The sequence below is a fragment of the Silurus aristotelis genome, assembly GCF_946808225.1.
Source record: "Silurus aristotelis genome assembly, chromosome: 3".
Lineage (NCBI taxonomy): Eukaryota > Metazoa > Chordata > Actinopteri > Siluriformes > Siluridae > Silurus > Silurus aristotelis.
The window spans coordinates 26,398,701-26,421,226 of NC_139576.1; the positions used below are offsets into that span (position 1 = coordinate 26,398,701).

Below are 22,526 nucleotides of genomic sequence, written 5' to 3' on the forward strand. Positions count from 1 at the left end.
GTGTGTGTGTGTGTGTGTGTGTGTGTGTGTGAGAGAGAGAAAAGTGCACACTTTTTCTCCATGACCTTCCTATTGCATTTTCCTAATAGCCAATACTACCTAATTATTTGCCAAACATCTTACCATTGTTCAATATATTTAAATAAATAAATATTTCTCGCTTCCCCATCCAAGAAGCTACTTATGTCTTGTAAGAAGGAATGTTCCTGGCTTATATGTCACCCTGAACCAGTAAACCTCAGTGATTTAATGCTGAATCTGAAATATGCCATAAAATGGGACTGCAAGCAGAAAGGTACAGTTCTGTTCATTATGTTGACAGCTACACCAGGTTTGCCACAAGCAGTTATGGGAACTATGAAACCTTCAGCAGCAAAATAAATGCTCGAACATATTTCTTCCTTCCAAAACGAATTATATATCATGCACTAAAAACAGCACAAGACCGAGGAGCAAACTGTGTGCCAAAATATCTGATATCATCTTCTCCTGGTTTAAAAAAAAAAAAGTGTGAACCTTTGATTCACTTCTCAAACACGCTTTGACTTATTTCCAAGAGTGCTGCGGCAAAAAGACGCTGACGTCTATAAAAGTGCAAAGAGAAATGGGGCAAATTAATTCACTGTGAGCTCTCAGCACCAGGCTTTCCCAAGGAAGCTGTTATTGTACCTCAAGTCCATTGATATCAGCACTTCATGGACTGAATTATTCAGCGGTCACAGACGGCGGCCACTGAAAATCCGCAGATAGCAGCCCGCTTAAAGCTCTTCCTGTTTATTCATCTCCGACACACCTGCTGTGAAATGCCTGCAAGAACCCGAAAGTGATTTCATCCCATTTTGTGGTTCATAATATTAAATGGTAAACCATATTCAAATGAATGTTCGTGTCCACAATGCCATATTTAAAGTTTATTTCCGTTTCAGTACTGAAATAGCAACAAGGCAAAAGTAATCTCGAGACACCACGTGTAAATAGGAAACATCTGACATAAGCACTTCATGGCATCCCATATGATTGAGAAAGGGGAGCCTTCCTCGGGGGGAAAAAAACGCACAGTTATTATAAGAGTCCTATCTCTTCGTATTTTGAAATTGCAGTTTTACAGTGATTTCGGAAAAAGAAAAAGAAAAAACAGTTCACCAGTGAGATAAACCATTTCTGACTGTAAACGTTCAGACTGTACAGGTGTTTAATACAGAATGTTGACCTGCTGCATCAGAGGTTCTTTAGCTTCTGACTGAGAGGATGTAAATGGACAATGTGTTCACATTTACAGGGAAAGGAATTAAGCATGAAGGGAAATGTGTGACAGGTTGACTGAAAGACAAAGTTGTATTGTAAAGGTACAGATAATTTTTTCTTCTTCTTCATTTTCTATCCGCAAATACGTCAGCAAATTGTGTCATTACAGTTACAGATTGTTCTACACAATCCAAATTTCATCCTGCGCACCAAACGGAAATTGTGCTTTTGTTCCATTCAGGCGAGACCATTTAAAAAAAAAAAAGTTCACCCTTTGTGCTTTTTTGACATTCCACCTCCACAATGATTAGGCGTGTCATTTTTCTCACACAGTGGTTACTCTCATGACCAGTTCTCTAGGCTGATGGCTGCTGGTAGTGCTGGTGTTGCTGGTGTTTCCTTGCTGGCTGCGTAGCTCATGTGGCCTAAGGTGACTGAGGAGGTGAAAAAAGCTGTAAGGACAGTGATGGTCAGTCCCTGTAGTGTCATTACTGTGGTTGTGTGAAGAGTCCTCTGTAGTGAGAGCTGCTCCTGTGGTGTTTGGCGTATCAAGAGATGTGGCAGCAGCAACTAACGAGGAGGTTGACGGTGATATACTGGCTCCTGCCTGCTCCTGCTGGTGGAGCAGAGAGAGAGTCCACTCGCCTTCGCTGGCCTTTAGCTCCTCGCTGTCCTTCTTTTTATCATAGTTCAGAACTTTCCATTTCTGGTTTACCGCCTGCCAGCGGTTGAATATTCGGAAGACTGAAGGGCCCTCGTGGACAATAAGAGCTGAGGGCACAGAAAAGAAAGTGGTAATGTTATTGTTTCATCAACATCCTGGGTTGCTTTAAAAAAAATATGCAATCCTGTAGTCTGCAAAATGAAGGCTGATTCATCCATGCCAAAAATAAGAGTTCAATCAACTTTCACTTTATAGTTTTAGCATATTGCATAATTTATTGACTGTATTTGAACTCTAATAACTCTAATTTTGGGATTAACTCAAAGGTGTTTATCAACAATATGGATAAAGTTCAGTTAAAAAAAAGAAAAACTTGTGTAAATAACAATTAAAAATTAAAAGCTTATTGAATCACAGTAATAAACACAGTAATTCAGTGTAATTTGAATATATGGTGCGTATCAAGGCCAAGATTGCAGTCCAAAAAAAAATCAATCCTAAATCTTGGCAGATGATTACATACACCAAACTGATACTAAAACATAAAACAATTTATTTGTCATCTTTGTGAGTAGATATTGGCCTTTATTTAACATTGAATTAATAGGAACAAACAAAGAGTTTGAAATGTAGACAATCTCTCAGTGATTCAGAGCACAAGATTCGTCCAACATGCCAATAATATCGTTTCTGAACTGTTCTTTAATGTAAGCATCAGTTAAGAGTTCTTTAAATAATCCATAGTTTATAACTAATTATTCAGCATATGCTTATATAACCCGTGTGTTCATTTGGGAAGCAAAGTCAGTTACCAAAATCATCATTGATTTCAGCCCTTGAGGATTTTTTCCCCCGACTATCATATTCATTCGATCAATTTTATATGTCTTTTACTGTATGCCCCCTCACAGTTTGGATTACATGTGTAGAGTTTCACATATTGTTGCTGTATAATTTCCTGATGATTTCTAATCTCCTGTTTTTCAATGCCATTGTTGAGTTATATACTGTGAAAGTATTACATCTATTCTGCAGATTACTATATGACTTTCTTTCCCTGTCATTGTAAAACTTGAAACAGGAAGTCGGAGGACAAATCCAGTCAATCGTATCACACATATTTGATCAGCGAAATCGCTTAAATTAAATTTTATTATTATTATTATTATTATTAAAAAAAATATAAAAACGCCCAAACCTGTTTACTATAATGATGAATGAAACAGGCACCATAGTTTATCTCTATTACAATTAACTTTAACAGCTACTATAAAAGGCAGGGAGTCGAATCAGATATACTAGAGCAGAAACATGATACAGTGCAGCCACGTTCCCTGAGCTAAAGTGCTCGATCTCCTGCTGTTCTCCATTAAGCTTTCTGCAAAGCAAAATTATTTGGATTGTTTCTAGAAACGCTTCAGTTGGAAGAAAGCTGATGCCTATGATTTTATGTTCTCTAACATACTTGAGTTTACTAAAAGCAGAGATCCTAAGAAATCTTTGTTGTTATTTATTTATTTATTTATTTGGTGGGGGTATTACACGGTATTAAATAAAGTAAATATATTATTTTACTAATTTACCAAAAAATCAAGCATTTGACTAATGTATGTCTGAGATATACTGTATGGTGTAATCCAAAATGTAGTTTTATACATGTTTTTAGGCAGACTTTCAGATGCATTTTGAGCCATAAAATAAAGGCAGTAAACGTTAAAGTTATTCTCACACACAAAACTTGGAAAAGTGGAAGAGACTCTGTCAAGAATTTGCCACTCACTCATTTTTCTTCACAGAATAAAACCGTGACAAAAAAGTGCAGAATGCAGGGCGAATATCAGCAAATGTCTGCTTGCTTGGGCGCTTCTGAACATGTCATAAACCCACAGCTCAAAGTAAAGACAGTGTGTGTGTGTGTGAGATACATTGTGTTTTGTAACCTAATAATGCTGAATTGAATATGATGTAATATGATAATACAGCTGTTCATACAGCAATTCATCAGATTTATTGACCATTGTGCCTTAATGCATTACATTCAACCAGCTTCCCTCTTTACCAGAGATAATACACTAATAACCTTCACTGTAATGTATACAGTGAAATATGCCTCATACTAGCTTGTTTAAACACAACAAGCTTGTGCTTTACATGATGGTTCTGTCTTCACTGGATAGAAAATAGCAGTGAAGATTATTCCCATTTCCTTCACTGCATACACACTCTGAGTGGCCATTTTCTTCTGAGCTGGGATACCCTTTTTGTTTTTTTAACAAAGGGCCTGCAGGCTGCCACGTTCATTCGAGCAAAGTAACATTAATGATTGTCTACAGTAAGGCATCTCACTGGTGATAGTTCGACACCCGGCTTCCTATGTGCTCTCTCATTCTTCTCTTTTATTACATCCTTGTTTCGTCGAAGAATTAGCCCGCTACAACATATCTCTGATGTCAGGGGGTTTGTTTGAATAAATCAGTGTCTCTCTCTTTCTCTTCATTTGTGTTTGTACTTGGGGAGAGCAAGAATCGCTAACTCCTATCTATTCCTGCAAGAGAGAGAGAAAGAGAGAGAGAGAGAGTGCGTCTCTGTGTGTGTATGTGTATGTGTGTCTGCTCGTATGTGCGTTTCTGTGTGTTTATGCGTATTTAGTATTCTATGAAATTGGTGTTCGGTTGAGCCGAATATATCAAGAGCCTGGAGACTCTCAGAGCTCATTTCTAATTTACGCCTCTGGTTCAGAATCATAGGAGTGAATTTATTCAGTGATGATGCAGACGTGATATCAATTAGGTTTTCATGCTTTGTCTTTGTCATTGTTAACTTAAAAAAATAAACAATAGAATTATTATTGTTATTAAATTAGTTCATTTGTATTTAATGTTTTCAAGAGACACCAGGTTGCATTGTCTGTCTGTCTGTCTGTCTGTCTGTCTGTCTGTCTGTCTGTCTGTCTGTCTGTCTGTCTGTCTTTCTGTCTCTCTCTCACACACACACACACACACACACACACACACACACACACACACACACACACACACACACACTAGCATTACTTAACTAAAGACTCTCTGCCATACACAGCTGAATACAACTGAACTTTCACCCCAATCTCATTTAGTCATTTCATTTCACATCAACACGCAAACTTTTGCCAAAACACTAAAACTCCACAGCAAAACCCCTGTGTTTCCTAACACTTACTGTCTTTACATAACTCCAGCTGGGTAGAAGAGATTAATTTAGTGATTCATTCAGTAGCACTGTGTTAAAAATATGACAGAGGAATCAGAGCTCCTTGTTTCACTATTTTCACATCCCTACAGTGATTCAGGATTAGGCTCTGCTGGTGGTATCACCGTACCTCCAACCTCAATTTCTTCCTAATGTCCTCTTTCCTGAAATTCAATTGTACTCTTTGACCCGAGGTTCCTCACACATAATCTATCTCTGTCTCTGTTGACACACACACACACACACACACACACACACACACACACACACACACACACCTCATCTCATGTTGTCTCCCTACACACACTTTATGTATCTACAGAGGAAACTAGTGATGTAGCACTTCAGCCCAGGACATTTTTCATAAATTGCTTATCTATTGCTTGCACTTGACTTGAAGCATGAGCCTCAGACATTTACTTGGGTTTGGAGGTTCTCCAGGACAAAAAAAAAGGTCTCATGCTATTTCTTTAAAATACTTTGGTAACATTTTTCCTCACATTTACAACAGCACCATTTCTGTCAGGTAAGGATGGGAGAAATGTCAATTCTAGCCCACTCTTCCACCGACTGGGTGCAATTCAGCCTGAGTTAGTGGTGTTTCAGCTGCCGTTCCAAATGGTCCCACAGGTTTTTTTTTTGGAAGTGTCCCAGTTCCATCATACTTGTCAAACAAGTCACATACAGATTCAGGTCTGTGCACTCGACACTTGTCATCCTGGAACGTGGGAGCGTCAGCGTTGTGGTATGCTTAGACATGTAGCTCAAAAGGGTACTTGTGCACCTGGACAACAACTGACCATCTGGTTTAACAAGTTATATTTGCCCTGGTGCATAACCTGTGACATTTTACAATTGTCTACTAGGAGACAATGTTTTGACTAACGAGCTTATTGTTTAACATAATATGAATGAATAGGCTACATTTCACTTAATACAATTACTCAAACTACACAATGAGGACCCAATGAGGATTAAAGCACGTTTCTACCAGGGCATTATCGTATAATAAATATGATTTGAGATTTTGTTATTATTTCCATAGCATAACCGATTCCCCATGTTGAATTTGCTTACCCTTCTGGCTAAGTATTAAACATACACGGTGAATGCATTCAATATGATGTGAAATATTATGTGAAATATATATTCAATATTTTGTAAAATATTATGTTAACTATATATTCATAAATATGTGAAATGTGTACCTCACTAAAATTAAATATTGTAAATATTTTGGTATTTATAGCATAAAGAATTGTGGTTTTACAATCTTTATTAAGTAATTAAACAACATATAATAACTCCTCCACTGCTGTTATTGCAAGCATCAATTTTGTCACCAACCCACAAGTTCCAGAGAAATGCAACTTTTACAGGGAATCAATCAGGGTACCGTGAGCTCTGAATTAGTAATCATACCATAACCTATTGCACAGTCCTCTATTACACTTGATATTGACTTGAGGGAAAGTGATATGCCTATATGATGAGGAGGGATCAGCTTCATACTCACCAATACACACAACATCCATGAAGCCATACATGCCATAGCAGATCTGAAAGAGCAGGTCCTGACGCTGCCACTTGGCTGAAGGACTGAGCGAAGACCACACCAGCCATGATATGCTGGCGATTAGAAACAGCGAGCCCAAGATGGCGGCTGCAATCTGAACCTTCTCTATTACTGTCAGTGAGATGGCCTGCCACTACAAGAAGTGAAGGAAAAGGAAAATGGTTACATACTGACATATTTCTTACTTTGGAAAATAAAAAAACTTGTCAACTTTCCAGTGGTTTATCATCATTAATTGTGAGAGGATAGGCTGAAACCGGCTCTGGGAAAACTGCCTATAAAGATTGAAAGCTGTTGGTAAAAGTGTAAGCCTTTTCCTCGGATTCCATTTCTGTGACGGCTGACACAGATGTAGATTTAGGATCTGTCTGCAAATTTGCGTTTTTTGTACAAATACGTTGAGACTGAGAGAGGTGTGTGAGATTGGAAACTCACCTGTAAGGGATTCTTTGTACTTATGGCGATGACCTGGTACTTATAGTAGCAAAGCTCACATGTCCAGGATCCTCTCTCACTGATCCACTTAATTAGACAGGGCTGGTGAGTGCTGCGGACAGAGCCACTACAACGACATGGACTCAGCAACTCCCCCTGACACAAACACACAAACACACACACACACACACACACACACACACACACACACACAATGGGCAGTTAAATGGATGTATATTGCAAAAGTCCAATTGATCAGGGAGCAGGCATTTCCTTCTCAACTTTATAGAACCTGGTAGAGCCATTTATTCAGGACATATACAAGTAGGATAGAACAAACAGATGGTATGGACAAGCCATTGCTTCATTAATTGTAGAGGTCCAGTGGACAAGTGAATTATGAACCAAAAAAAGAAAAAACCTTTTACTTTTCCAAATTCCATTTAAATTTAATGAGCCTCACAGAATACTAAAAGCACAAGGTCAAATCCCACAGCTATATTTGTTGATTACTGAAGTGAAAAAATAACATGAAAACATCCCCCCCCCCAACAACTTTTACAAGTACAAATTTTTTTCAAATATTAACATTATCTTTGATTAACTTAAAGAAAGAATTTAAAATTAAATCATATATACGGCATGTTAAAGTTTGGCTGCCCTTCGAGCTGTACAATTTACTCATTAAACCTTAATGGACTATTAATGACTGGGTTAAGAGAGGCCATTAGGAATTGTCATCAGTGCAAAATACATTCTCTGACTTTTATGAAATCTATAAAAAAAGATATCAAAGTGCTCCCAGCTCCCAGTTTCTACTGTCCAAAATGTCATCAAGAAATGAGAAACTGTGAAAGTTAATGCAAGATCGGGTTGACTGTGAATAAAATCTCAGAGAGAACTAACATAATTCTGGCCAGGAAAGCTAAGCCAAACCCACATTAGCACAGCAAGGACCTGCAGGATGTTTTAGCTGACAGAACAATAGTGGGTTACTGTTCTGGTGTGTAGAATTGCTTGTAAAACAAAAAAAAGGACCTCATGGAAGAATAACCTTAAAGAAAGCTTTACCTATAACACACAATTCAATATCTGAAGCAAGCAAAACCACTAGATAAGCCAGAGAAACCCAAAGGTATGTATTGGAGAAATAAAGGGGTAGCTTTTTTAAGGAAAAAACATTTTCTTCATGTTTTGAATCCATTGTGCTTTAAGGTATGTGTGGCATTCAGTGACACTGGAAACATTGCACACATAGATGGGAGAACTGATCCCAGTAAATATCATTGTGAAACAAATGTGACACAGTTAATCAAGAAACATGTATCCATCATGAACAGCTTGAATACAAGCTGAAGCTTTAGGAATTGTCCTCGCAATAATACAACTGGAACACCTTTGAGAAAATCTGTGTGTAGATGTTAAACATGCTGTGCATGCAAGGTGAACCCAGAATAACTCAGAACTAGGTGTGATCCACAAGGAATATTGGTTGAAAAATCCTTAAACAAAACCAGAATGACTCTTAGCTGACTACAAAAGTATTTGAAAGCTGTGTAATCTGCCACTATGACATGCTGTGATGTGTTATTTACCACTTTTCATAGCCTATCCAGGGCAACAAAGATGGGACTTGGGAACAGATTGGAAGCTTTACTTGCCCAGTGAGTAAGCTTGTGATTTTTTGTGGTTTTTCCCCTTTAATCCTGTATTAGTTTTATTGTAATTACAAAATAATATGCTTTAATATTGTTCAGCCTTTTGGAGTTTTACCAACTGAAGACAATAATTTTCTAAAGAATGGTATATATTTCACACATTTTTATAAATATGTTATACTGTAATGCAACTAAATTTAGAGATTATTCCAATTTTGTTAATCAATTTTGTTCACACACCGTCTTCATAATGCTCTTAAAAATTGTTGAAAGTACAAACAGTTCTCTTCCCCAAAGTTCCAGGCATGTAAAAGCCAACTATTCCTTTAGCCCACTTTCTTTCTCCCACCAGAATATTTTACTCATATTTTATGGATTGTCCTGAAAAAATTCTTGTGAGACACATTTCTGTCTTCTACTAAACTCAATACTCTTCCACTGGAGATGATTACTGTGCATAATGAGCAATGAATAATGTCCCAGGTAAATTACTTTCCTTCCACCACAATCATTTAGTTCGAAAACTTTTTTTTTAATACATTTTTATATTCCCACAGCTTTGTGAGTGTTTTCTTCACTACGCCCATTTAAATCATGTAATGTGACTCTAATGCATTCATCTTGTTGCCATTCATAACCGTATACCTGTGAAACATTGGCAGATAAGAAGTGATCTGGGAAGAAAGCCAAGAGTTGTAAGATTTACACGTTTATACCAATTGGATTTCTGTCTGCTCTGATTTAAATTATTAATTATAGGCTTGCATACACTTGAAAGGCTTGAATTGGACACGCGCACATACAAGTTGTGCTCTGCAATGCCGAACGCCAACAAGCACAGCGAAATTAATGAATCATTTGTGATGCACACTAAGCACTGCTTACCAAATATATCGTGTAGCAATGAAAACATTGGCAGTAAAATGAGAACATGATTTCTGACATTTAGCAAAGCAGTGAGCTGAGTGAAATTTAGATTTTTTTTTAGCATGCTTTAATAATTAATTCCAAAAATTGCATGAATTACACAGGTATCTACTACATCTCATTTCATTGAAGAAGTTATTTTCACTTTTATACCTAACCAAAATCTGTAGGGTCTTTTTAAATTGGAATTGGGAAGACCCTAGCTCCAATTCCACATTGCAGTTTTCCAATTTTCAATACAATACTGATGTACAAGCTCATAGAATCATCCCCGCAATGAATGAGTTGATGCTTTACAAGCTTCTGTTGTACAATGCAAACACCACAGGGATGATGGCAGCACACATTAAGATGATTTGTGTTCGTGTACATAAGCTATGTTTTCAGTCACGTGCGAAGTAACACATATTCACGTGGTCCATTTGCGTAAAATAATCTGCCAAATAAACGAAATTAGATCAGAAAATGTGTAATATCCAATTTATTACCAGTCCAGCATTTAATATCAGGATTGAACCTAAGTATCATACTGGTGTATGTCTTATTGTAACACATTACATTGCAAATCACTGAGACAGAACAAATTAATAAACAGATGAATATCAGGCAGTGCTGAAATATCTACTTTCTCCTAGATAATCAGTATAAGAACACATGAATGTTCTCCAAAATTGAATATTGTATACAACAATGGTACTGTACCACTGCTGAAGACAATATTTCACAATTCAAATATTTTATTTTATGAAGAAGCATATGGTAAAAAAATCTGTTGTTTATAGATTTGTAAATGACTGTTATAGAAATAATTATCAGGCTGAAATCTCTAGGCTGTTCTGGCCAAGAGCCTTGAGAGGAGACCAGACTTAGGAACAGGTGCCGCGCAGTCGGAGTGGTCATCTCAGCACAAACGCTCCACCTTCCCACAGAGCAACATGAACACTCAAAAACACAGTGTGCTTTCCCTATGCTCTCAGAGAGCTATGCACAAAACGCACAGTCCCCACTCTTTACCAATAATTCCATCATCATGCGGAAAGTACAGTTACAACCTGATCGTTTGGTCCTGTGCAGCATAACAAGGTGGAAACCTTATACCATGAAATGCAAACCAGTAATCACTGCAACTCATGCATTGATTATTGGCATCCCGGGAACACTAACGTAATCAGGCCTGTACTCATTAAGATGTGTGTGTGTGTGTGTGTGTGTGTGTGTGTGTGTGTGTGTGTGTGTGTGTGTGTGTGTAAGTAAAAGAGGATTACAGAGCACTTACAACTTGCTGAAGAAAAAAAAAAAAATGCTGCAGTCCATAAAATTTAAAATGGAGTTTTGTGATGTTTGGTCATTTTAACACCCCCAGAGTGCTAGCACAGCATTTTGTTCTGCGCATAAGAAATTGTGATATCATAAAAAAAAAATATTAAAAAAATAAGGTGCAAACTGCAATTTCCTTTAATCTCATATAAATGACTTTTCATGTGTATTTATACTTTTTTATTATTTATTCACACTTTTAAATGTGCAATTCTCAAATCTGTGTATGTATATACAGTGTCAGTGTAAAGACTAAAAGAAAGAATTGATATATCGTTATTAAAGCATCAAGCCTGTAGCGTTAATTCTCACATTTCAGTGCCTGATCCTGATTCTCGTTGCTCACTGAACTAACCTGCCTGCCCCTGCCCTTTTGGGTCTCTACTTCTGCTTGGAGCTTTCATAATTCATGTTCAGCCCCCCATCAATAGTCACACATGGATTTCCTAGAAACTGTTCAAAAACTTTACATTTACATTTGTGGCATTTAGCGGATGCCCTTGTCCAGAGCGACGTACAAAAGTGCTTTGAGTCCCTGTCAATGACTAAATCCAACCTGGTACACTACAAACTTAAGATAAATCAGCCTACAACTCAATTTTACAACTATACAGCCTACAACAGCAATGTTGACCTGTTCCTAACACCTGCTGCTGTAATCAGAAACATCTTAGTGTTCATACTAAACATTTTGTCATGGTTCGACAATATAGCATATAACTTTAGCAAAGTAATGAGTATCTGTGTGTCACCCAAACAAGCCTTCTGAATCTAGTTCCTCTCAAAGTTCCTTCCTTATGGTTGTCAGAGAGTTCCTTGCCACTGTCACCTCTAGGATTGCTCATTAAAGATTTAAATCGTGAGGTGGATTCCTGTAAAGCTGCTTTCTGATAATGACTTGCTGTCAAATGCACTAAAATTTGATTGTAGTAAGTGTATGTTGTTCAACTGAAAATGAAAAAAAAAAATGGTCAGAAATATGTTCTAATTAATACGTGAGACTGTAATATAAGCAATTATTACATTTAAGATGTCTGTCCTAATTAAGGGTCACGTGTTCATTCATTAGCTTTAATCTGCGCATTTCAACATCCAATTTAGTATAAGAGTATTGGATAAAGAGGTCACACCTGATTTGCAGTAGTAGGAGGAAACAAAGTGTGAGCATGAGTACAGAACAGGACCGAGTGCAGATGGACACGGTGGGAGAACTATAACAGGAGGATGTGAGGAGAGCTGAACTGACCAATGGGAGTAAGGATGCACAGGAGGAAAGAGGGAGTCCAGCCAGACTCCCAAACTAATCCACCTCTATCCACCAGCACTGGGGCAGAGGGTGAGCAGCAGCCATCACATTCTCACAGCAACACTATAAAACTGCTCCACATCCACACAATCTCTCTCTCACCATGTGAACATCTTTGACAAGTTAAGTTAATGGCCTACTGCAAGTAAGCGCACTTTCAGTGCAAAACTGCAACAAGGCGTCCCAGTGAACAAATTTCATGTGAAGTCAAAATCTCTTCTTCTTTACTATCAGTGGTCAATTAGAAGTCAGTTTAATTACTAAAACTGCCAAGAAAGCCATATCTCATCTCTTATAAACTTGTATATAATTTTGGATAGAAGCATGTGTGATTAGTAAATGTAAATAGTTTAAATGATTTCTTTAGGCTGGACCATGAAGTTGTCATGTCATGCTTTTCTCAATGATATGTACAAGCTAATGTAAAAATAATATTAAATGTAAAAATTAAATCAATAAAAACAATTAGACTTTACTTTGCAAGATGGACTCTCAAGTATACATGAATAACTGACTACCTGATACTAGTCACTATAAATATGTTTAGGTCTGGCTTATTGAAAAGATAAAGAATTTTGGGAGGCTTGTGGGCATTAAATACGAGTTATATAATACAAGCTTTGTGGCTGGTAGATGCAAATGAACACAAACAATGTTTTATTGATTTAATTTTTACATTTAATATTATTTTTGCATTAGCTTGTACATATCATTGAGAAAAGCATGACATGACAACTTCATGGTCCAGCCTAAAGAAATCATTTAAACTATTTACATTTACTAATCACACATGCTTTTATCAAAAATTATATACAAGTTTATAAGAGATGAGATAAGGCTTTCTTGGCAGTTTTAGTATTTTAACTGACTTCTGAATACTCAATTTGAATGTTGAGATGCCATTGGAGAGCTGTCTGAATGCAAGCCCTGCAATCTTTCATTCTCTCTCTATCTCTCTCTTTCTCTCTCCTCTATTTTTCACTATTTTTTCAAATTAAAAGATTAAATGTAACCTTAATCCACTTATTTATCCCTGTTTTAGATTTAAAGTGGGCAGAATTCTTATTTATGAATATAAAATTGCAAAAAAAAAACATTTTTTACCCCATTTATTTATGCACTGCAAACATCAGTGACAGCATTAACTTGCTGGCAAGTAACCATGGTCTAACCGGAATAATTAAAGGGCTAGGTGTTGATACACGATTTTATTGAACTCAGTGACCTCGGCTCGTGTCATGCCTTAAAACATTACTTATACTGCGACGCTTTTAAATTCTCAAATCTGATTTGAGAACAGAGCTGTAATTCAGATCGCAGGTTTATATCAAAGCTCTTGGACTGGTATGATTGAAACCCCATATAATCTAAAAACAATTTATAACAGGGTTTTTTGCATTTTATTGTTTCTGGGTAACATTTCATGCTCGATTTTTGCAGCGAAGAGAAAAAAAGAGGCTAGTGAGTGAACAACAGTTTATAATGGTTATAAAATGTGCTGCTATACAAGTGTAAGTGATAACATGAGCAAACTTGTCTTGTAGATGTTCTTAAGAATACAATGTAGCTATGTAAGACATCTTGTCTATTAATCAATAAAAAAAAATGAAAGCTATATAATCCAATGATGAAGTAAAGGAGGAATAAATCACTCTGGGATGTGCTATTAAAAAAAGATTATTTATGTCAAATAATACAGTAATACAATAGCAATTTTATTTTCTATCGATCTGCATCACACCACTCTGAAGTAGAATATTAGCCTGTAACTGCATGCGTCATTGTGTTTTACTGCTTACACATACAGCAAGTCGTAACATTTTCGAAAAAGGTTTTGGAAACATGTTTTAAATAGTGAGCCAAAAGAACGCAAAATCGAGAAATCATAACTTCTATTCTGATGGTGGAATGTTAAAGTCCTGTAAGTGCCATGTTATCTGGTGCTTAAGCATTTCCACAAGTGGATCGGAATGTGTGTATCCAGCAAGCTATGAGTCACACTCTATTGGAAAAATCGATAGTCATGTAATTATGGTACAGTGTAAAAGTCTGTGTCACTCTTGTTTGTGCCTCTATAAAGAGAAGCTATGAATTACACGTGTCACAGAAATATATATCAGGAAAGGGAGACCTTTGGCACATAATAGCTCAGAAATGTGCTTGGCAACCAAAAAGCCCACACGAGAAGAGCTCTGAGCTGAAGTAAAATCAATTTTTCCATCACTGATTTGCTGGGAGGGCAGAGGGCATTGTACTGGGAATTTAATGTATCGGTGAACTGGAATGCAGACTCGTGTTATTATGAGGGCTGGAGTGTAGACAAGCTCCTGTTCACTTATTGAATGTACTGTCATGGCCACAGGACATGTAATGAACTCTGAACTGAACTGTCTTTTGTATTATTATTATTATTGTTATTATTATTATTATTATTATTATTATTATTATTATTATTATTATTATTATTATTTATTATTATACTATATATTACTACTTCTACTATTTTCTGGCCTGCAATTTATATTGACGGTCTTATGATTTTTAATTTTTTAATACACTTCTAATAGACTTTGTTGTTACTATTATTCTTGTATTCAGTAAAAATATATCAGTGAATATTTCATTTGATGTTTATTGTGCCATTCGAATACAACATCTATTGTTAAAAGCTTTATACAAATAAAACTGAATTGAATGGAATGAAATGTGTTCTGTCTTGGAAATGATGTTGCGAGGAAGTGCAGCATTATACAAACAATACAATAAAAAAATAATACAAAAGCATATTTTTTGAAGACTACAAGAAGAAAATAATTTAGTATACCCCTTGTGTGGTTATAAAGTATGCAGTAAATCACAGATCAACAGAAAGCTTCGGGTTTGGGTACCTAATGTACCTGAGAGTCTTGTATCAGTATTGTTTAAGGTACTTTTTGGTACCTATCATATTGGTACATTTTACCTACTTTCAGGCAAATACAGATAACTTTCCAGAGATCCCAGCAACAATATTGCTACATACTGAGTTATAGCATGTCACACTAATAGCATGAGATCTCATACAGGACATAATCCACGTTACACTTCGGCTCATGAGATCATAATATGTTAAAGAAGCTTCTAATAACTTATATTAAATAATGTAAAGAAATGTAAAAAACTGGATTTTTAAGACAAGAAGCAAGAAAGACATTGTACTGAGTATCATGTTTATCATTACTAATACGACTGACCCTAACCACTACCCTTACCCTAGATCAGTGTTTACACTTAGAATGTAACTGTATACGAATACACTATTTAGAATTAACAGATGATATGTTTTAAAAAGATACACATTGGGTAACACACTGTTTCCTGATGATTTACGTAATTTAAAACACCATAATTAATTTAAAACATTTACAAGAATATTTTGTCTTGCTCATTCCCCCTCTATGGTTGCATATTTGTCCTTGTCCATGTTGATTAGTATTAAAAACTTAAAAAGTATTGATTTAAGGTACATGTAGATAATGTGCGATTAATCTCAAGTTAACTCATGACAATCATGCGATTAAATATTTTATTCGATTGAAAGCCCTAATATATATGTATGATACACTGATCAGGCATGTGATAACATTATGACCACTGACAGGTCAGGTAAGTAACACTGATTATCTGTTACCTGTTAGTGGGTGGGATACATTAGGCAGCAAGTGAACATTTTGTCCTCAAATCTGATGTTAGGAGCAGGAAAGATGGGTAAGCATAAGCATTTGAGTTTAACAAGGGCTAAATAGTGATGACTAGACAACTGGGTCAGAGCATTTTCAAAACTGCAGCTCTTGTAGTCTGCAGTAGTCAGTATCTATCAAAAGTAGTCGAGAGAAGGAACAGTGATGAGCCACTGACAGGGTCATGGGCGGCAAAGGCACATTAGGAGCGGAGGCTGACATATGTGGTCCAACAGACGAGCTCCTGTAGCTCAAATTGCTGAAGTTAATGCTGTTAAATGCCAGGACCAGGACTGTTTTGGCAGCAAAAGGGGGACCAACAGAATATTAGGCAATTGGTCTTAATGTTATGCCTGATCAGTGTATGTAGATATATGTAAATATGTAAATATTTTCATCCAAAAATATTTTAACTTGACTTGACTAATCGACTGACGGCCCTAAAGACCACCACAGGTATTGTTAGCCAACAGGGTACCGGTTAAAATTGGGCTACGGTTGGCCAAAGGAGGAGGAGGAGAGGAGGAAGATGTCTACAGAGACAGCAGGAAAAGAAGAAGTGTAGGAGAGTGGAGGTTAGAGTGGGCACTTTAAATGTTGGTACTATGACTGGTAAAGGGAGAGAGGTAGCTGATATGATGGAGCGGAGATAAGTGTAGTGTGAGATTCAGGAAAGAGGTCAGACAGGGGCTCGGTGAGGTGCTGGATGATTGGGCAACTACTGCAGAAGTGATAAGGGAGACCGCTAGAAAGATACGGAAATGGAAAGGAAAAAGAGGTTGAGAATTGGGATCGACAGAGTGATGAGAATAGTAGGCAGGAGTAAAAGATGACATACCGGTGGAAGCATGGAGATGTTTAGGAGAGATGGCAGTTGAGTTTTTAAACAGGTTGTAGAGGAAGAGCACCACAGACACATTATTTGCTGATGGAAAAGTATAGAGAAGGTCAGAAGGAGTTGCATTGTGTGTTTGTGGATTTAGAGAAAGCTAAGAGAGGAGTTGTGGTACTGTATGAGGAAGTCAGAGAAGTATGTAAGGGTGGTACAGGACATGTATGAGGACACTGTGACAGCAATGAAGTGTGCAGTAGAAACAACAGACTGGTTCAGGGTGGAGGTTGGACTGCATCAAGGATCGGCTCTGAGCCCTTTCCTGTTTACAGTGGTGATGGACAGGTTGACGGACGAGGTCAGACAGGAGTCTCCGTGGACTATGATGTTTGTGGATGATATTGTGATTTGTGGTGAGAGTAGGGAGCAGGTTGAGAAGAGTCTGGAGAGGTGGAGGTACACGCTGGAGAGAAGGGGAATGAAAGTCAGTAGGAGTAAAACAGAGTACATGTGTGTGAATGAGAGGGAGGGCAGTGGAGTGATGCGGTTGCAGGGAGAAGAGGTGGAGAAGGTGGAAGATGTAAGGTACCTGGATTTAACAGTGCAAAGTAATGGAGAGTGTATTAGAGAAGTGAAGAAAAGAGTGCAGGCAGGGTGGAGTGGGTGGAGAAGAGTGACAAGTGATTTGTTAGAAGTTTATTAAGTTGCAATTAATCACAAGTTAACTCGTTATGATCATGCCATTAATTGTGATTAAATATTTTAATCGACAGATGTATATATATATATATATATATATATATATATATATATATATATATATATATATATATATATATATATATATATATATATATATATATATATATATATATATATACTGTATATGTAAGAGGCAACACATTTTACCTATGTCTCAAATTCTTGCTAACATCGCTGCTTATGAGATATGTTTAATTGGAACCTAGTTCAAGGATGACATTAATCTTACAAGTGTTTCCCAAGAAATACTCTTTGTCCAAGCCTTTTCTCTGTCGATTTATTGTCCCCAAACATATGCTGCTCTGCTCTATTTCTGCACAAGCAGGGAATAGCACAATTACTATACTGTTTTTTTTTATTATTATTCCATAACCAGAACAGCAGTGTGATTGATTAGATTTTCTAGGGAGTCCTAATATCTATGGGTTGTGTTATGTGCATTAGACAGTTTCCATTTGTATTTAGTATGCCAACGGTGAATTTCGTGAGCCTCCAGTATAATACAACCCAGGTGCTTCAGGTTGCTATCTCATAATTAGAGGAGACACAAGAAAATTATTGGTTTGTAGGATGCATCACAAACTTTCCACACTTTTCTTTGATTCAGTGCTGAGCATAAATCGTCTAAATAAATGGAGAGTATGAATTTAGGATCTATCAAACAAAAACAAATAGTAACCAAATATATATATATATATATATATATATATATATATATATATATATATATATATATATATATATATATATATATATATTTATATATATATATATATATATATATTAGAAGCAAAGTAGAGTTTTATATGTCATTATATGTAATTGCTACCTCATGCAGCATGTTTATCAGCAGAGTAAGGTATCCATTCCTGCTGAATAGGATCAGATTCCCTTCTTTCTGTACATGTGCAGCCTGGGATCAAATGGCAGAGCTGGCACAAAAGCTGCAGCATTCTTTCTCATAAAATAGCTTCCTTATTCAGTGATGTAAACGCACCATCCTAATTTTTTACATATGACTTAGCCATAATAAAGCCATCCAAAAATACATCCAGATACAGGTTAAAAAGAATACTGATTACTAAGCATCTTCTTCAAGGTTTTGCAAATTAGTGTATACATATATGCAAATACACACAGAGTTGTGTGATCTTCCAATCTACTCACTATAAAACTTTTGTTAGTTTTTAATAAAACAATTGTAATAATTTGTGCCCCAAATGATACCGATTCAGACTGCAATAGCAGGTTAAACCAGCACAGTGCTAAAAAACACATTATATTTTTTGTATTATAATGTAATCAAGTCAGATCTCAGAGCATGAGCAGACAAATTCAACATTTAAACAGGTGACATGCAAATTTACACTCTTGATCATGGATTGCATTTATGACAATTAAAACTACGCAAGGTTTTCAAAAGTGGGTCTTTATGATGTCTCTTCTATAAACCCCATATAGCAAAGTTATTAAAGCATTGCTGCTTTATGAAAGATCTTACGTAATCTTATCTAGAGTCCATAGAACTGTAAGCAAAAGGCATATCCAGTCTTTTTTTACATATAACTAGGGTTAAACCTTATCTTATAGGAAAACACTGCAAGGTTTGTTTTACACCTATGGTTCGAACACCTTTGGGAATCTAAGAACAGTTAGATATCCATTCATCTAAACCTATTCTAATATGCAAGCACTATTATGACTGTTAATGCATAGAACTGTATTCTTCATATGGGTTATTTGGTTTGTCTTTTCCATGTGTCATTTGAAGGTTATCAGTGTTTTTCCAGCTAAGTCTTATAAGATATGGTTCCAGCAGCTTATGGAAGCTGATATATATATATAGCCTTTATGAAGTCCTTTCCCTATATTTGGGGCTGGAACATTATATGATAGAATAAAATATAAAGTTCCACAAAAAACTTACAATATTTTTCCTAATAGGTTGTTTGGTTTATTTATTTAGGACTGTATGACACCTTATAGAAACTACAAAAATAAACCTTCAGTCATTAGAATCTGTGGAATCCTTAGAGCATGTTCCCAGCAACAGTGAGTTTTTGGAAGAACGTTTGGAAAGATTGCTAACCCTCCCCTCCCCATTTGTGTAGCTGACATTTCTTACTCTAAAATGGAGTGACTGTCTTGTACACAAAAGCATGCCGAATTGTACCATTATTTATTATCGCTGTGCCCTCAAGCACATTTCATACCCTTAGTAAACTGTATGTCTTTTCCATATGCTCCGGGGTGACAAAAGGCAAAATATTAAGCTTTTAATAGTTTAATAACAAATCACTGGTTAGCAAGAATAAATCAAATAAATACATAAGCAAGTATGTATGAGATTATTGCAGACAGCTTTATACCAAGGCGCTGTTAATGAGCTTCAACCATTCGATAGCTGCAAAATCTTATGATCCCAGACATCTGTTTTTTTACACCAAACCTTTAAATCATAAAATAAGACTAGATAAGTGAAATATTATACATAAAAGATATTTGATGTATATATATATATATATATATATATATATATATATATATATATATATATATATATATATATATATATATATATATATATATATATATACATCAAATGGAGTGATGGGAGATCTCAGGAGTGCATTTGTCTAATTCTTGCTCATTTTCTGAACAATAAAATTGGCCCCTTTTTCCAATAAGGAGATGCACCGGGTGCACTTTTAAAGCTTTAGGAACGGTTAGATAGGTACAAAAAGCGTATCAGCCCCCAACCAAGGATAGTTTTTCATTCTTTTCTATGTGATTGTACGGTTCGACTTAGAACGTTTAACTGGTTCTAAATGCTTTAAATGTGTACCTGCTCAGGCCCTTGGAAACAGATCCTGCACACCGGCGTTCCCTCTGCGTAGCTGATAAATGAGAAGCGCTCATCCCGTTTGTCTTTGGACAGCTCTGCCACTGTCGTGTCCAACACCGAGTCCTCTGTGGAATGGCTTTGAGTGCTGGGAGCCTCAGTGTCTCGGTGTCCGCTCATGTCCCTGAGCAGCAACACCTGCAGGTCCCTAAAGAGCACACAGCAGCAGCGGCCCTTCAGCATGCCGCGGCCGCACTGCATCTATCCCTCACCACGAGAAGAAAAGGGATGAGGGGGGACGCTGGGCACTCTGAGACACTCTGAGACACTCTGCCTTCCTGGAGAGATGGAAAGTTGAATGCTGCTCTCAATAACAAGGAACCACACATCTCCCAGTATTCCTGAGAACTTTTTACATTTATAACATCTTCCAGTAGACATATCTTTGTAGTAAAATTTATTTTATCTTTATATCCAAGCAAAACTTGTCACTTATTCATTCATAAAACCGTGCATCATTAGTCAAATGAATAAAACCCGACTCACCTGTCTTCCCTGGAAGGATGCAAATTATAAACCGACACACTCAACACATAGAAATCTGATGTTGGGGTCCAGTATATAAACTGTGCATGCTGCGTAAAAGCATTCCCAAGCTGGAAATGTCTGCTTTCCAACCGATCACTTCATGCAGTCTGGCATCTCATTCGCACGATGTCCTTATGAGCTAAAAGAGCCCGGTTTTCCCAGCATTTCTGTGTGTAATCTCTTTTCTGCATCGCATCTCTCTCAATCTTTGAACGCGCCACACGCCTGGCTTATCCTGTGCACAGCCTTACTATTCACACACAGCCTTTTCTTCAGAAAGCAGACTTGCAGTAGAAACTCGACTCAATCCGTGCACCTTCTCGTCCCCTCGCCAAACCGTCCCTGCGTCTCTCCGCGGGTGGGCTCTCCTCTGAGCAGAAAGGCTTTAATAATCCAGACCCTGACAGCGCTGCAGAGGGTCGGTTTAGATCACCGGATGGTGTGTTTAAGTGTGCGATTGGGAAGAAAAGTGTGCTGGGATGTTGCAGCCTCCTGTCGCTGCAGATTTCAGCACCAAAGCTTCCCGGGACAGATCCCGAGCCGAGCAGTGACGTCACACCAACCTCTGCGATGAGTGGTAGCACCCAGGAAGTGTCAAAAAGACCTGCAAGAGGACACCGCTATTTGCTATGTGTAGCATGTAATTAAACCGATCCTTATAGAATAGTAAATTATGCATACATACATATAAGAAATTAAAATGACACTATATACTACTACCACTTATAAGTAAAGATCACCTGATAAAAGTTTATGGCTATATCTTTTGTACTGCTTATCATACACAGGGGTACTCAGAATACAAAGCACAGGATCTTCTGGGGTTTGGGGTATTCAAAGGTCCTAACCAATTGTAGATTGAATAGATTCATGAACAAAGTGCAGAACATTTGGATAATGCATCTTTTAGAACTGGGGAAGAAACACAGGTACACGAAAGAGAGGAGGGATGATAAATGATAAGTCACCATGTCCAAAATAGACTTTATTTATTTTCTGTTGTACCACTGTTGGTCAGAGTTGCTGTGAATCTGAAGCCTGTCCTGGGATCGCATGAGTAGAAGGCAGAAATAAACCCTTGATGTGATGCCACTGTTTTGGGTGGTGGAAGGAAACTGGTAAACCTGGAAAAAAGTCATGGGTAGAACCTGTGGAACATTAGAGAAACAGAAACTGGGTGAATGGGGAATCCTGGGAGTGTGAAGAAGAAACTCAACCTAGCTTTTTGTTAGTTTGTCTGTTTATTAGTCATTCATTCATTTGCTTATTCTGTCATGCTCGAGCAGGAAGTGAAATTGTAATGCGAAGAATTCAAAGTAATTCCGTGCACTTTAGTGCTACTAAAATTATGAAGAACGGTAGTTTGAGGAAAAACCACATACAGTAAGGGTTTGGTGTTTATTCATGTTTTAAATGCACTTTTC

General features: G+C 37.0%; 1 protein-coding gene across 1 annotated transcript; it reads right to left on the reverse strand.

Annotated features, from left to right (window-relative positions):
- Window positions 1-898: 898 nt before the first annotated feature.
- Window positions 899-21,706, reverse strand: LOC310723972 (E3 ubiquitin-protein ligase MARCHF4-like). Its single transcript, XM_083537611.1, has 5 exons — window positions 21,061-21,706; window positions 20,518-20,852; window positions 7,152-7,307; window positions 6,657-6,849; window positions 899-2,016 (listed from the first exon to the last, which is right to left on the reverse strand). The coding sequence occupies exons 2-5, from the start codon at window positions 20,773-20,775 to the stop codon at window positions 1,571-1,573; spliced, it is 1,053 nt and encodes a 350-aa protein (XP_083393737.1). The 5' UTR covers window positions 20,776-20,852; window positions 21,061-21,706; the 3' UTR covers window positions 899-1,570.
- Between the last annotated feature and the right edge of the window lie 820 nt (window positions 21,707-22,526).